We start from the raw sequence: 17,434 nt of genomic DNA, 5'->3' as shown, positions 1-17,434 counted from the left end.
CTTTGATTTATGGATTTCCTGCTTCGTTATCGACGTGAGTGGTGTAATGAAATTCTCTTTTAAGATTTTAGTATCACCGACCTTTAAGCCTTTTGAGCATTTCGTAAAAGGTGATTCACCCTTCTTGTATCTTGACAAAGGGACATACGGCAAGATCAAAGGACTTGGAGCTTTTTCGTCTTTTAAAATCGAAGTCTTTGTAATGTTGGTGGATGCCTCACTCCCTTTTAAACTAAAGGCTCGTGCCTCATTGCCTATTTCTTTTTCTGCATCTGCTTGTTATTTCGACTTGGATTCATCTCCATCATTTATTAATGGAGTCTCCACGGGCACTGCTTCACCAACTCCTCACCCTTCAAATAAAACTTTGCATGAGACTCAGCTTCTAAAAAGGGATTAAAGTTTGCTTCAACTTTTTTAATCCCATCTTGATTGAACTTAAAACATTGATGTAGTGTCGACGTTATCACCCTATTTCCATGAATCCAAGGACGTCCCATCAGTAGCTTATAGGTAGTCTTCGAGTCTATGACATAAAACAATGCGTCGGCCTTCAGGTTGCCAATGAAGAGCTATAAGTGTATCATGCCTATCGCCCTTTGGCTGCCTTGATTGAAACCTTAAATTACCAACTTGTTGTTCGAAAATTCTGAGGATGTCTAATTGCTTCATAGTCGTCTTAGGCATTATATTGATGGTTAATCCATTTTTTATGAGAATTCGTTCAACTCTCTGTTCTCAAACATATCCCAAAATATCCAATGGCCTATTATGAAGCTTTGATCCCAGCAGTAGATCTTCATCCGAGAAACCTATGAACACAGTAAGAAGCATTTGTGCATGCCCTAGAGATCGATACGCTAGATATGTTTGACTCTAACAATGCATTGATGAGAGCTGTCTTATTTGCTTGAGGGAGTGACAACAGGTCATCTATGTTGCACGATGGTAAGTCTTTTGGTTCTTACATTGTTTTCGATGAACTTAGAGAAGTATTTTATTATTTTTTCATGCATAACAACGTGACATGCAACAACCTATTGTATTTTCCTCAAATAATGGCCATAAAACTTCTTTGGAAGGAAATATGCTAATGTCAACTGTTGCCTGGGTTGAAGGATGTCCTCATCTTCCTCCTCAACAAGTTTGGGCTCCCAAGCCTACTTTTTTTCTCTTCCTTTTCTAAGTCCAGTTCCCTCTTCGATAACTCTGATAGAAGTACGACTCTTTTTGAGTAGGACTCAACTTTCTCTTCTTTTGACGCGTTACGAGAAACCATCATTCATCATTTTCATTATGAACATGTTTTTCTCTATTTTGAAAATATGTCATTCGGATCACTTGTTGAAACCGAATGACCACAAGTTCGAGGGTCCCAAACTAGACCAAACTATCTCTTTCATCATAACATATAGTTGATGTTGGAGCATTCGAAGTTACTGTCGCTACAGCAAGATTTGTTTGAGCAACCTCGTCTAGATCCAACTCAATCTTCCTCTCACGAGCCAACCTTAAAATCAGATTCTTCAGCACGAAACATTTTTCAACCGGATGAATAACGACCCTTTGATACTTGCAGTAGTTAGGATCGTCTACTTTTCCTACTTGTTCCGGTCGTTTACATTCCGATTGCTAGATAAGTTACTTTTCTAGCAGTTGTTCAAGCATATCTACAACATCAGAGTTAGGAAATGAATAAAATTTTTCCAAGTGACTTTCAAAGTTGGGCAACGTCTTTCCCCTCCCTTGTCCTTCTTCTTAGCATTCTCCTCTTTTCATTTTGAAGAAAGTTTTACCAGGGTAATACTAACAACCATTGATTCCTTCGTAGCACTTTTCGCAATCTTTTCAGTGCCCTTTGTCTTTTTCTTGTGCTTCTTCACTTCAGGGATCAAGAAATCCCTCGTTCCTCTATTGGCGGTGCTCAACTCCATATCGTGGGTGTGAGTTGCCAATTCTTCATACGTACGAGCCTTTATTCCTTACAAAAGATAAAGAAGTCCCCAGTGCATACCTTGGGTGCACATTTCTATAACAGACAGTTCGGTGAGTCGATCTTTGTAGTCCAGACTCAGAGCTTTCCTTCGGTTGATGTAGTTCATGATTGGCTCCACTTTCTACTGTTTGGCGTTTTTCAACTCCATCATGCTGATAGTGCGTCTGGTGCTATAAAAGCGGTTTAGGAATTCTCTTTCAAGTTGCTCTCAACTGTCGATCACCTCGGGTTTTAGGTCAGTGTACCAGTTAAAAGCATTTTCTTTCAGAGTTCTGACAAAATGCTCAACTAGTAGGTCTCTTCTGGTTGTCGCGTTTTCGTATGTTTCAACAAAATGGGCAATGTGTTGCTTCGGGTTGTCACTTCCACCGAATTGTTGGAGCTTCGGGGGTCGGTACTCAGAAGACATTCTTAAGTTGTCAATTCTCTTAGTGTACGACTTGGAATACATAAAAGAGGTCTAAGACAAGCCTCCATACTGAGCCCTTATAGAGGTCATGATCATATCTTGCAGTTGTTGGACCAACAAAGAGGCAATAAAAGTTGATTTTTGTAGTTAGTTTTCCTGCAACTCGATCTTTCCTTTGTCATTTGCTTTTACAGTAAGAGTTTGACTCAATTCAGTAGTTTCACAAGCCTGTATCTGCTCTCTTAAGGCAACAATCTCATGATCCTGATCCTCTATAACTTTCATAAAAAAATTTATCTTTCTTTCCATTTTTGCCATGGTCGCCTCGGCTGTTGCATTTGCCATCATGACAGAAATCACATCCGGGTGTGATTCCCTCTTTGACTTGTTGGAGGCAGAAGTAGAGTTGTCAAATAAGGGATTTTCGTTGATGACAATTCGTCCTTTAGGATACTCTATCATCTGTTTCAAGATGTTATGCGCGATGACGAAACCTTGCTTTTGCTCCTGCATAACTCCCTTTGAATAACTACGGGTGACATGTCTCGTGTAGGAGTCGCTTGTAGCAGTTACTTTAGATGTAACTTTCTTTGGTGCCATTGATTTGTTTGAATGTTGAGAGAGATGAGAGGTAGATATGTCCCACTTGGCGTGTCAATTTGTTCACACAAGATTTTTAGAAAAACTTGTTTCGTGGAGTTGAAATTGAGTTGGTGTTGATATTGATTTGATGCGATGTGATTCGATATCTATTACTTGATCCTCTGATTCTCTCTCAGTTGAATGCGTAGCTTGACTTGAAGAAGCAGAACACGTGATGTTCTTAAAATCGAAATCTTGGAAGAGTCTTTATATCTTCAAGAGACGTTAAGGAGTGTGTAGCTTCAGAATCCATGGAGTCTTCTGATTGTTAGGAGAATTGTCTCTGGGCTCTCTGCAATGTAGATTTTTCAACCCTCACAAACTCAAAATGATTATCGATTCATAATTAAAATATCTAGATTTGTTTCCTTTTCTTATAAATCTGGTTGGAAAATGGTGGGCAAATTCAATTCATTTGTTCTTATAGACTAATTCTTCAATAAATTTCATTTTAAATTGTCATATGAATGAACAATGTATAAAAAAAATGAGGAAGAATTTAAATTATTAAATGATGAAAAAGACGAGCAAATTGTATGGTAATCAAACCTTGTTCAACAACTCCAATCCAAGATATTTTTAATAATAATAATAATAACAATAACAATAATAATAATCAATTGAAGCTCCCAACAATTCCCATCCACACAAATATCATATATATACACACACATATATATATGTATATATTAGTACAACACACAAATATCATATTTAATTTCTTTTTCAACTATTTATAAATAATTTCTTTTTCAACTTTTACTTTATAAATAGATCACCTTGGCTTATATCTATGCGTAATTTAGTACCGACCTTGAACTTATTATATTTAAAATATAGCTTCCGATAATTTTGTTTAATTAGCATCCAAGTCCATGTAATGACATAAAGATGTGCCCATTGTTTAGGTTAAACTCCACGTTTATTAATCTTTTTTAAACAAACTTCTAATATTTTAAATTTCTTTTATCTACTCTTATTATAACAATGTTAAAACATAATTTTCGTCATTATATTTTAAGATTTATTTAATTTTAGTCTATATATTTAAAAAATATTATTGAAATGTAAGGACTACAACGTTGTTATATATTTATCACCGTAATATATTTGAATGAATTTATTTAAAACCACAAAAAATAACAATAATAAGCATTCATCTTTATTGTCCACCAATGAAAATTGAACAAATGTCTTATTTGAGTTCAGAAAAATATTTTGTTTTTTCTTTATCATATTCCTTTTTAAAAAGTTATAGTTGTTTGCTTATTATTATTATTTCCCCTTTTTGACGATATCAAAGAATGTATATTCATGGGTTGTCATGAAATTTCCTTTTCACTTATTCCTTTAGATAATAATGGAAAATTTAGGCACGGATTTTGAAGTTTAGAGCGGTTTTCAAATAAAAAAAATGAATTAACTTATTTATAAAAATAGAAAGATTTCATTATCTATTCGTGATAGATATAGAAGTCTATTGCGATCTATCATAGACAATAATATTTTATCATGTTTAAAAATATTTTTTTATAATTTTACTATATAAAATAATTACTCTCAAAATCTTAACCTACATTTAAATTTGAGAATTTATTATACATAAATATCAAAGCATTTAATGACAAAAATTTTAACTAGACCAAAAGATAAACATGAAATGATATTAAAATTTAAGACTTTGAAAACTTTTTTAGTGCGATTTTTACTCCATTTAAAGAAATTAAAATTTTAAGCTAAATTTCAAAAATTAAACCATTTTTTTTCTAAATTTGGAATGAATTTCAAAAGCATAGTTATAAGTTATATAATAAATCAAAGATTTATCAACTAACCTATTTTATAAATTTTCGAACACATACGGCATGAATTGCAAAAATATTATAGAATTTTGATAATAAAAACTAAGTTTTTAAGAAAGCTTCAAAAATAAAAATTAAATAGTCATCGACTTAATTTAACATAAAATTTTTAAAAATTCATAAAACAAGAACAATGAATATTGACCAAAATTATATATTCTAAGAGCTAACCTACTCTTCTAATTAATTTCTCAATAATGTTAAAAAAAAACTTTATTTTCTCAATAATATCATAATTTAAAATCCAGCTAACAGTGGGCAGTGACGTAATTTCAAAATACAACGTATTCTTTTAAAATTGTCCAAACTACCCAGACATGTAGTCATTACTACAAGGGCATTATCGAACTTTCACACAAAGGACATCATGCGCCTTGAGGGCCGCGGTAACGAATTTGTACACTCACGTAAAGAACGCTTTGGATTATACAACTGAGAGAGAGAGAAATAAATAAATGGAGAATCAACGAACGCAAGGCTTCAAGATTCCGACTAGAAATTTACTCTCGCCGGAAATATTCGGATTCCGGTCGGCGGCGATCACTTTCAGGAGGTTGTTTCAGATCAGTTCCGGCATATAGAACTTACCGTAGAGCTTGTACTTTGAACAATAATAGTTCCGGTAGCACTTCAGATTTGGTACGCTTTAATTTAATTAATTAGTTTCTTCTTCTTCTTTGATGCAATCTTAATGATTCAATGGAAATCAATTTTTTGCTTCTTTTTCAATGTTTTTTTTTGGCTTGAAAAAGTGATGAGAGTTGAAAATTTCTGGCTCGGTTTTTGTTTTTGATTTCATTGATATACGACATTTCTGAGTGCCTTTCTGGCACTCGAGATTATTATTTCCGGTTGTTCTAAGCTCCGATCATGTACTAATCAGAGGTTGGGACTGATTTAATTTGATGATGGTTTTGTCCTCGTTTTTTCGATTAAGAATTTTTTTAGGAATTTTTTTTTTCTTTTTTTTTTTTTTTAAGAACAAACTGCAAAAGCTCGAAATATGATGGTAGTTACAATTACACAACTTTTAATTATAAAAATTCACTTCTCGTATTAAAATTAGATTCAATTTATAATAGTTATAGAAATTGAACTATCTACCTATCAAAGTTGAACCGTCAAACTTATATCATTGATCTCAACTTTTGAAAGTTTGAGGTCATATTTGCAACCACCACCTTACTTTAGGTATAGATTTTACAATTTACCTTCTTTTTTTTTAATAAAAGGAGGATATACTTGTTTTTTAGTTTTTCTTAAAATAATATTTCGGTTTCTATAATGTGAAGTTTATTCAATTTTAGTCACTTTCACATACTCAATTTCGGTTTATGTACTTCTAATAAATCTTCAATTTAATCTTTATTACTTGTTAGGGTTGATTTTTTCAATATTTTTTATTAACTATTAGAATTTTCATTATAAATTTTGAAAACATATTCACATTTTATATTTCTTAGTATCATATAACTGATTTTTTGTAAAAATATATTTAAAAAAACTAAATTTAAGTTTGATTAAAAGTAGAAGTTTAAGTTTGAAGTATTTTATGTTGTAATTGATTTAAGGGGGAGTTGGGAGAGAATTGATGGTGCATTTTCCGGAAGTAATTGAGGAAATGGTAAGAAATATGTCGATAAAGAAAAAGAATAATGAAGATGGGGGCAAAGAAGGGGCTAAAGAGGGAAAAAGGAACAGATCCATGGTTTGTTTATCCGGAAGTGTTAAAACCAGCAAGTTTGATGATATCACTTCTGTTTGCTCCAAGAGAGGAAATAAAGGAATTAATCAAGATTCTCTCGTTGTTTGGGAGGTATTTTCTCACTCTTTTTTCTCTCCTATCCTGTTTGATAATCATTTAAGCATTGTTTGGTGATCGTTATTTCTTCCTCTAAATTTTTTCATTTGTTATCTATTTTTCAACCATGGTTTAAATAATCAAACAAATTTTTGAGAACTAAAAAATAGCTTTCAAAACTTTGTTTTTGTTTTTTAAATTTTGTTAAAAATGGAAAGGTATAAATCATTGTAAAAAATGATAAAAAAGGCTTAATTTTCTAAAACAAAAACAAAAAAAAAAAAAAATCAAATGGTTACCAAACGAGACTTTAGTTTTTTGTTTTCGATTTTGAAAATTGAGCATATTTCATCCACATTTCTTATAATAATTGGCACATTTCTTAAGTACAATAGTTGAATTCTTAGCCAAATTTTAAAAATAAAACAACTTTTTGAATGCTACTTTTTTTAGTTCACAAAATTTGACTTGATTTTTTAAATTATTAGTGAAACGTGAATAACAAAAAAGAAATTTGGAAGTAGAAGTAATATCGGACGGGACCTTAATGATTTATTTATTTTTGTATGGTGGGAGTGAGATGCATAAAATAAGTTAGATGCACTTTGCTCGTTTAGGTTAAAATATCATTTTGATCACTGTTTGTTTTCTTTTGATTTTTATACTTTCAAATGTTTAATTTTAGTTCCTCAAAAGTTAATTTTTATCGAAATTGACTAAATAATAATATATTTTATGCAAGAAAATATAATATATGAATATGTTTTCAAACTTCAAAAGGAAAATACTAGTAAATAACAAAAAGTTTTTGAAAAAACAACAATAAACATGCATCAAGGACTACATTTTTAATGATTCTTGAAGGTACGAAGACTAAAATTAGACATTTAAAAGTATATAAACTAAAAGTGAACAAAGTTGAATAGAGACCGGAATGATATTTTTAAGAATTTAAAGATTTACCTATGTTTATATATTCTAATTCGAATAATTGAATTGGATCTCATTTTTTCTTTTTAACGTTGATTATATTATGTGGCTGTGCAGGATTATGGTAGCCAAGGAGATGTAGTTTTATGTGGGATGTTTGATGGACATGGGCCTTGGGGTCACATGATTAGCAAACAAGTCAGAAAGTCATTACCTTCTCAATTACTCACCAATTGGCAACAAAACCTTTCCATGCAAACCGACCAAAACCATCTATTCCCTTTCAGCTTATGGAAGCAATCTTGCTTAAAAACTTATGCCGCCATTGATGAGGAGCTCAAGCAACACCCTCGCATTGATTCCTTTTACAGTGGAACCACCGCTTTAACCGTCGTTAAACAGGTAATATTAAGACCTCGTTTGATTATCCTTTATGTTTAGGAAAAAAATATCTTTTTACTCCTAAATTCTTTACGTTTTAAAATGTTAAGTTTTGAATTTGATTTCAATTTAATCCTTAACTTTCAAATTATTGAGTTTTATTTCAATTTGATCCTTAAATTTTAAGATTTACACTTTTGTAACCTCGATTTTCACTAAACATATTCTTTTTTTTTTTTTTTTTTTTTTTTATAATCTATTAATTTATTTAAAATAATTATAATTAGATTAAATTTCATAATTATTTTAAATTAATCAATAGACATATTGATGCCAAAAAAATATAACGAGTAGTTTTTAAAAATTTAATTTTATGCTCTATAAATTTAGTTAGAAATTTAAATCTTTCCTTGAAAGTTGGGAAGAAAGAGGTAAAATTTTCAAAAATAAAACTGTTACCAAACAAGATCCATATAATTAAAAGCTTTTGATAATTTCTGTGTCATCAATGAGGTGTTCTATTAGACTATAGCTGTAGAGAGACCTTGGTTGTATATGACTATTTTTGGGGTGGTTGTTGTTTTGGTATGAAACTGAATTTCAGGGCCGACATCTTGTTGTTGCAAATGCTGGGGATTCACGAGCTGTGTTGGCAGTAACTTCTGATGATGGCTGCTTGAAACCAGTTCAACTCTCCATTGATTTCAGACCTAATTTGCCTGGTCAGACCCTTCTATCAAATTCCTAATTTTCTCCTCTGTTTTGTTTGATTCTTAACTTATAAAAATTCCGTTATTAAAGTATCTATATTCTTTCAAAAGTTGCAATATTAGTCTTAAATTTTTATAAATGTTTCAAAATTATCTTTGCCGTAAGAATATTTCTTCAAATTTCAAATAGAAATTGGGATTTGAAATTGTGTGGTAGTAAACTAAATGAAAATCCGGATCGTCACACAACCGTTTCTACGTCATCTTCAATCGTGTAAAATTTTCATTAAAGAATTTCTACTCTAATTACAATTTTAAAATGTTTATAAAAAATCAAAACTTACTATAACTTTGAAAAGAATATGAATATTTTTCTTAAAAAAAAGGAAAAGTAGAGAATATTTTTGTTTTTACAATTTAGCCTTGTCTAACTTTATATATCTCAGTTTGACAAATCTACAAATCATATCATGTAAACCCAGTTTTATAGTCCTTTTATTTTTTGAGAATAGTAGTTGTTCTTTCACAATTTATTTATCATGAATTTCATCATTCTTATAGAAACATATATTTAAATTTATAGTCAAAGTTTATAAATAAAAATAAGTTCTTAAAAGTATATTCTGTTTGCTTTTTAACAAATTAGTTTGATTTTAAAAGCTCCATTAAAAGTTGGATTAAAAAAAAACTCATAGGTGAAAGTAATGTTTAATATAAGATTCAAACTAATAAGTGGTTTGGTTTTGTGTTATGGCAGAGGAAGCGGAAAGAATAAAACAATCGAAAGGGAGAGTGCTATGTTTAAAAGATGAACCTGGAGTTTACAGAGTGTGGACTCCCGACTCAGGGACTCCAGGCTTAGCAATTTCTAGAGCTTTTGGTGATTATTGCACCAAACAATACGGTCTCATTTCTGTGCCTGATGTAAGCCACCGAGTCATTACCACTGGAGACCAGTTTGTCATTGTTGCCACTGATGGGGTATGCATTTTCCCTTAGTTCATTTCAAAATGGCTAAAGTATAAAAATACCCTCTTAGAATAGGGATTCTTTAGTATTATGATAAAAATTTGGGGTCTGAAATAGTATATGGTAGTGATTTAAAACAAAAATTTTGTTCACCACATATCATTTCAAGTAACTCTATCATCTTGTTTCGAGTCTTGATTTTTATTCAAAATGTAAAAAGATTTCTATCTGTTTATACAAGTTTAAGAATAATATTGCAATTTTGAAAAATAATTGGTAAAATTAGGAGTTTATTTTTATTTTTATTTTTAAATTTAGACTTTTAAAATTAACGACTAATAGACTTATGATGACATCATACATAATATAGAAATTTAGAGCTAGAAAAATGTCATTCGGTTGAGAAAATTTTATAATTCTTCTTCCAAATTCTTAAGAAATTAATAGAACTGTTCGAGTTTTCTTTTTCTTTTAATGATATTTTTCTCTCTAAATTTTCATTAATTCTTTACTCAGGTATGGGACGTCATGTCGAATCAAGAAGCGGTTCACATAGTTTCTTCGACACCAAATAGGGAAATGGCGGCCAAAAGGCTAGTGGATTGTGCTGCACGTGCGTGGAAATCAAAGAAACGAGGGTTCGCGAGGGACGACATGTCGGCCATTTGCCTCTTTTTTCATGCTTCACCCACAGAAAATGATTACTCGTAAATATAGATATAGTATAAGACTCCTTCCCTTGAATGTGAAGTAGACTAAATATAAGGATGAAGAACTTTGGCCAATAAAAGCAATATTCATGAAAGTAAGTTCTTATAAGTTGAGTAGTTGATATGTTATACTCAGGACATGTGATCATAATATATATATTTATATGGTTTCATTGAAATCAAGTTTTTAATAATGAATATTGTTGATGGCAAAATCTAGCCGAACGGACTAACCTAACTTTCACGTGCTGCCAATGTATATTTATAATTTGAGAAAAGGGTTACATGCAAAATAATAAAAAATAACACACTCGTGTGGTGCTTGTCACAAACACTCCGATGCTTAAGTCAGATCTCAGCACAAAGGTCATAGCAAGTAGTTTTAGGGAGGAAATCAATTTACCTTTTGCAGGGTTGTCATACTCTATTTATAATGGAGTTCAGGAGTCTGTCTTATCATTTTAGAGTTAGGAATACTTCCTCTACCTATTTGGAAATTGGATACTCAAGGCTGGACTTGGGCCACTACGGATGCTCCAGAATAGAGGGTTGATCCGGATTGGCTACTCTCGAGAGATTCATTGGTCTTGGCCTCGGCCTCCGAGGTCGAGGCAGGCCAATTGGGTTTCAACTCAATTGTCTTTTCTCCCAATTTGTTAGGAACACTCTTGTGTCCACTTCCTACTAGTAATTGGTCCGTTTTTGGATTAGGTAACTCTCCTAGTTTTACTCTTGTCTTTATCGTTCACCGGTCTAGAATTATCCATAACATTCGCCCACTACTCTCGTGTTGGGATTTTGAGACTAATTATTAAGGATTGAGTGCTAAGATTCAAATTTGAAAGTATATTTGTTGTTGTTTAGTCATAACGTACATAATAGTGTAACATGTTTGTTTGCCCTTTGACGTGTCTATTTTTGGACTTGTAAATGCTCTATCCTCAAGATGTGCACCTCTTGAGTTTTGGGTCGAGTGTGTAGTCATTAACGTGGCTTAATGAAGTAAATTCCCGAGCGAACATAAAATCATTTTTACTTTGGGAATAGCCTATCAGAATTTGGTTGATTCCCGCTCTCCCCTTCCCCTTTTTTAGATTGGTTTATCAAACCCTTTCTTATATTGTCCCTAGAAGTTATCATTACAAGCTAGCTTTTGGGATTGTACGGATATGTGAATCCTTACTCATTTTCTCTCGTTATCTACTTTTCATATCTTTTCCTAGTTCTAAACTTTATTAACTATATGAAATTACATTCATTATAGTGAAATGTGTATTTTTATTAATTTAATATTAGATATTAAATTAACAAAATTAATTAAAAGATTTAATTAGTTAATTTTATTTAAAATTAATTAATTGAATTAATTTTTATAAAACTAATAGAATAAATAAATTGGTTTAGTGTAAATTTGATTTTAGAAATCATTTTTGAAAATAAAATTTGAAAACAAAAACAAATTTTGAAATTCAAAAGTGGCAATTTCCAAAAGTTGGAAATCTCCACTATGGTGCAAAGCACCTTATTCATCCAATTCCACTTAATTTATGAAGAAGGAGCTGACCTTCATGCCAGTTTTGAATTTGCATGTTGAAAACTTTATAAATTAAAGTGTTGGGTTGAATGATAGGACTAAGCATTCAGAACTTCAAGAACTCTGCAAAATTCGAAACCCTCCAGACCCTTTTCATATCTTCATCAAATCCAGCTCAATTTAGTGTTTCCACCACACAATCCTTGCAAGAGAATAGTAGAGAAGATTTTCGTGGTGGTCTACTTGTAGATTGATGCATATTTACGTGGAGCTCAGCTGGTGTTGAAGAGGTTTCATCAAAGGTATTGTGTTAAGCAAACCCTCTTCTGTAATAGTTACTTTGAAGTATGTTGTAAACTCAAATTAAGTATAGTTATAATGCTTATTGATTCTGATTTTCTCTGTTACTTGTTAATTTACTCAATCAATTGGTATCAGAGCATGGTTTAAGTACTCAATTATAGTTAATTTGAGTTTGATGGGTGTTTGATAACTTGTAGAAATACAAGTTATTTATGCTGCCTTATCTAGATATTGCAGCCAAAAAGAAGGAATATGCATCGATTGTATGAAAATTAGCTCAGAAATACAATAAATATAAATTATCGCAATTACACCCACTAACATCGTCAAGATGGTAGAAGAGGATATTTTTACTCTATTTTGCAGGAAACCAAGACACCGCTTGCGATCAAGGCTCAACGAGAAACTGAACAACGCATCTCTGTTATATTGCGCCCGTTAAATCACAATGAGAAAATGATTAACACAATGATGGCGCAATGCGACAGTTGATCCAGAGTTGAATTTCAACACCGCATGCGAGCAACCGATCGAAAGATGCAGCTGAGCAATGCAAATGCGGAGGATTGTGACACGTGTACAACTAACCGTTGTGCAGATTTGACGGTCTGATTGCATAACAGAAGGAATATTTATTCCACCATCTTTGGAATTTCCATAACAAGAAGTGGGGTCCATAAACCAAGAGTCAAAGCTTTTCACCTATAAATACCCCCATAGAATTTAGAGAAGATATACTTGATACAGGTGTAATTGATACGAGGGCTAATTAATGCTGGATTATTGAGAGAAAGGCTGAGCTGAGTACTGATCGGAAGAAATTCGGGAAGAGAAGAGACAAGGCTGAGAGGTGAGTCTCAGTGCAAATCTGCCAGATCCCCGTCGTGAAGCTCTGTGCTTAGATCACTGTTACCAATTGAGTAAGCCTGAGAGGGAAACTCATCCATCCGTTCACTTCATCTACGCCGGCAAGCAAATCTCAATCCAGATCAGCGCTAAGACGTTGGCACTTATTTGTATTTGTTTCTAACTTTATTTCATCAAGTGTATTTCATCTTTTTAATCTCTTCATTCACAAATCATGTATCAAACGCTAAATAGTTTTATTGAATGTCTCGATCACTTTCATTACCATTTTTCTGTCTACTTCCGCTCCTCCATTAATCGTTTTCTCCATGAAGTTTTCTTAATACCTTGGTAATTAATATGGATTAAACGAATAACTTAATCTGTGCTAAAGAGATAAATGCATTTAGCTAAGGCATGCTAGATGACATCTTCAATTGTGAGAGCAAAAGTGAAGATGTCATTCTGATCTGTCGAGATAAGATTAGAAGAATGCGTTAACTAAAGCGAGTAGTACTTCCAGCGATGGAAGCAACCTTGCGTTCATTACGTTCATTCCTGTTTCACCACAGAGATGTGGGAACATGGCCGATCACCGAGAGGTGTACGCCAAGGGAAAAGTGGAACGGTACTTATATCTTTAACGCAATTAAGGAACTTGCGCTGTTTATATTAGTTATCTTTTCTGTTTCTACTTCGTACATAAGACTTGTCACCGCATTACACGATCTTCGCATAATCTTCACAATTAGCCTTGACCTCAGTATCTTGTATCATGAATCCTGTATCTTGTATCATCTTAGCTTAGATTTACTTTATCACAATTTACTTTAACGCAATTTATGTTATCATCGCATTTTTACCACTTTACTTTACTTTATCGCATGTTTAATTACTTATACACAAATTCTTTTATAAATTGAAAAACCCCTTGTCGCATACATCACAAACATAATGCAATAACCTAAAACAGTCCCTGTGTTCGACCTCGGATCACACCGAGAAACTTGCGATGAAATTATACTTGGTTTCAACGCAAGGAAACTTGTGACAACGCACAACATACTACAAGAACATTTGTTAATAATGCATATCTAGAAGTAGTATCACATATCATCACATAAAATCTGCATTACAATTTTACGACGCATAAGATAAATTTTGCGTTTACAAGTTTATGGCATCGTTGCCGAGAACTGGTAATGGGGACATGGACTTGAACCTTGCTTGCATCATTGTAGAGTTTATGTCACAACAAGTTTATGGCGCTGTTGCCGGAGATTAGTTAACGGTTTATTGTTTGAGCATGTTTGTGGTATTTTGCAAGACAAATCTCTTTGTACTGGCTGTTCAACGCGAAGAGCAGTCTAACGGCTTAGGAGTGCTGGAGTGATCCAGAAATTCTAAGTGGACCCAGAGATCAAGTGTATTATTCGCGCAAGAGTTCATCAGGGCCGAATTAAGTGGTGAAGAAGTATGGCTAATAATAACAAGGCTTCCGCAGGGAATCAAAGGGAAAATGGGCCAGCGCAAGGCTCCATATTTCTTGCTGCTGATCATGATGTCCCAATAAGAGACTATGCGGCACCTTCTCACCAGGAATCACAAGACAAATGGTTAAGGAGAATGTAAGCGTTGAATTAAAACCAATTATGCTGCAGATTATTCAGAATATGGGTCAATTTGGAGGATTACAAGGAGAAGACCCACATGCACATTTGATGAATTTTGTAGACATGTGCAGCGCATTCTCCATGCATGATGTGACTCAAGAAAGACTTAGGTTATATCTTTTTCCATACACATTGCGGGATGAAGCAAAGAGATGGGCTTAGTCATTAGAGCCGAATGAGATTAAAGCATGAGAATAGTTGGTTGATAGGTTCATGAATAGATTCTTCCCTCCAACCGTCAATGTAAGGAGACGGAGGGATGTGCTGAATTTTGAGCAAAAGGGTTATGAAACATTGAGCATCACATGGGTGCGATTCCGACAATTAATGAAGAGCTGTCCGCATATCGGATTCCCGATAGTATTCTGATGGAAACCTTTTATAATGGCTTAGACTAATCAATGCAAGCAGTTGCCGATGCCTCCACAGAAGGAGGATTAATGAACAGATCATATACAGAAGCAAAGAATATTTTGGATCGCATCTCGCGACATTCTGATGAGTGGATTGATACGGGGCTTGAGGTAAGAGGTCTAGAGCAAGAAAGAGTAGAAAGTGCCGATGTGTCAATTGATACAATGAGCGCATTGGTCGATCAAATGACCACAGTGACCTCACTTCTGCAGACGGTGGCTAACCAACAGAGAACTCTCTCTTAAGGATCAGCGCAAGTTAATGCAGTGACTCACATGGTCGCAATGAATTGCGTCCAATATGGAGAGGGACATCCAGTAGAAGTCTCCCCATGGAATCAACAACCCATATATTCTGTCTACGATGAATCGGTTGGCAACATCTACAACCCTGGTTGATGGGATCACCCAACTTCAAGTTGGGACGGGAATCACAACCAGGGGAGCCTTAGTTTCAATCAGAACAGTTATCAAGAGGATAGAGGCAACCCTCCGGTCTTCATTACTTCGGACTGTAACCCAGGTAATTCTCAGGGTATATCACCCTGTGACCAACCATTCTTATATGATACCTTTTGCAGCACCTCGTCTTTAGAGACATCGTTAAAACATTACATTGAAAAGAGCGAGGCAATGAGACAATCGCAAGATGACTCCCTTAAAGAATTAGAAAAGCAGATCGATCAACTTACAAGGGAATTAAAGAAGAGAGCGTCTGGTACGTGGCACAGTAACCCAGGGGCATCAGGGCAGCGAGGTAAAGAACAATGTCACACAGTGACATTGAGAAGTGGCAAAACAACAACCCCTATGCCATCAGTATCAGAGGCGACAACAACACCAGTAGATTTGACTGTTGAAGATGACTAGTCACCCAATAGTGGCAAAAGTACCAGTTCAAAAGCAAGTTCATCTACAAAAGATAAAGCTCCTCAAGGCTTGAATTCTCAATCAACGCAACCTCCAGATAATGAAACACAACAAGAATATGACCTCATCAAACAGTCAACACAATAAGAAGTAAGGCAGTATCCTCCACCTTTCCCATCCAGGTTGAAGAAGAAAGACGATAGTAAGCAATTTCAGAGGTTCTTGGACGTTCTCCAACAGTTATACATTAACATTCCCTTAATAGAAGCACTAGAGCAGATGCCGAGTTATATAAAATTTCTCAGGGATATCCTTGCCAATAAAAGAAAGATCGAGGAAAATGAAACAGTTGCGCTAACATATGAATGCAGCGCATTGTTTCAAAACAATATCCCCACTAAAATGAAGGACCCTGGAAGTTTTACATTGCCCTGCACGATAGAAGGGAAGATGGTCGGGAACGCGTGTGCGATTTAGGGGCAAGCATAAATATAATGCCCTTGTCGATTTTTAAGAAGCTGGATATCGGCAATGCAAGACCAACTACGATCACTTTACAGTTGGCCGATAGATCAATAAAGCATCCTGAGGGCAAGATAGAGGATGTACTCGTGCAAGTGGACAAGTTTATCTTTCCGACAGATTTTGTCATATTGGATTACGAAGCTGACAGAGAAGTCCCTATCATCTTGGGTCACCCATTTCTCGCAACAGGGCGAGCACTGATTGATGTGCAAAAAGGGAAATTGACCATCAGGGTCGACGATCAGGAAGTAAAATTCAACGTGTTCAATGCATTGAAGTACCCAGGTGACATGGAAAACTGCCAATATATTGAGGAAATGCGGGAAGAACATTGGCATGAACTCCTAAAGAAGCTGAAGGAAGATCTTGAAATCGGCACAATATTGGAGGAGGACTGCGCCGCAATTCATACTGAATCAAATTTTGAACCGATCAAGTTATCTGAATGGACCTCACAATGCATTAAGCCATCTTTGGAAGAGCCACCTGTACTAGAGTTAAAGCCGTTGCCCGTGCACTTTAAGTATGCTTACTTAGGAAGTAACAACACATTACCAGTTATCATTTTCGTATCGCTGAGTAACGAGAAATAATATGCGCTCATACAGATCCTTAGAAATAACGCAAAGGCCTTAGGATGGACCTTGGCGAACATTCGAGGAATCAGTCCCTCGTATTGTATGCACAAGATTCGTTTGGAAAAAGGATAGACATGATCGGTAGAAAGGCAACGCCACTTGAACCTGGCTATAAGGGAGGTTGTAAAAAAGGAAATAGTAAAGTGGTTGGACGCAGGAGTCATCTACCCGATATCTGATAGCAGCTGGGTGAGCCCAATGCAGTGTGTTCCAAAGAAAAGG

General features: G+C 34.2%; 1 protein-coding gene and 1 pseudogene across 1 annotated transcript; both read left to right on the top strand.

Moving 5' to 3' along the window:
- Window positions 1-5,306: 5,306 nt before the first annotated feature.
- LOC120092461 (putative protein phosphatase 2C 41) lies at window positions 5,307-10,589 on the top strand. The gene is made up of 6 exons (XM_039050553.2): window positions 5,307-5,548; window positions 6,481-6,725; window positions 7,758-8,042; window positions 8,626-8,743; window positions 9,489-9,712; window positions 10,217-10,589. Exons 2-6 carry the CDS (start codon window positions 6,501-6,503, stop codon window positions 10,409-10,411), a joined length of 1,047 nt encoding a protein of 348 aa, XP_038906481.1. The 5' UTR covers window positions 5,307-5,548; window positions 6,481-6,500; the 3' UTR covers window positions 10,412-10,589.
- A 5,634-nt stretch (window positions 10,590-16,223) lies between these two features.
- On the top strand, window positions 16,224-17,167 carry LOC150032163 (uncharacterized; annotated as a pseudogene).
- Window positions 17,168-17,434: the final 267 nt, after the last annotated feature.

This window comes from Benincasa hispida, chromosome 12 (assembly GCF_027475165.1).
Source record: "Benincasa hispida cultivar pf3 chromosome 12, pf3_genome.v1.1, whole genome shotgun sequence".
Classification (NCBI taxonomy): Eukaryota; Viridiplantae; Streptophyta; class Magnoliopsida; order Cucurbitales; family Cucurbitaceae; genus Benincasa; species Benincasa hispida.
This window is presented reverse-complemented; position numbering and strand designations above follow the sequence as displayed.

Excerpts from the sequence above, each read along its gene's own strand:
- LOC120092461 (XM_039050553.2), top strand. The coding sequence starts at position 6,501 with ATGGTGCATTTTCCGGAAGTAATTGAGGAAATGGTAAGAAATATGTCG. Across the intron at positions 8,043-8,625 it reads CTTTAACCGTCGTTAAACAG|GGCCGACATCTTGTTGTTGC; the intron begins GTAATATTAAGA and ends ACTGAATTTCAG. Across the intron at positions 9,713-10,216 it reads TCATTGTTGCCACTGATGGG|GTATGGGACGTCATGTCGAA; the intron begins GTATGCATTTTC and ends TTCTTTACTCAG.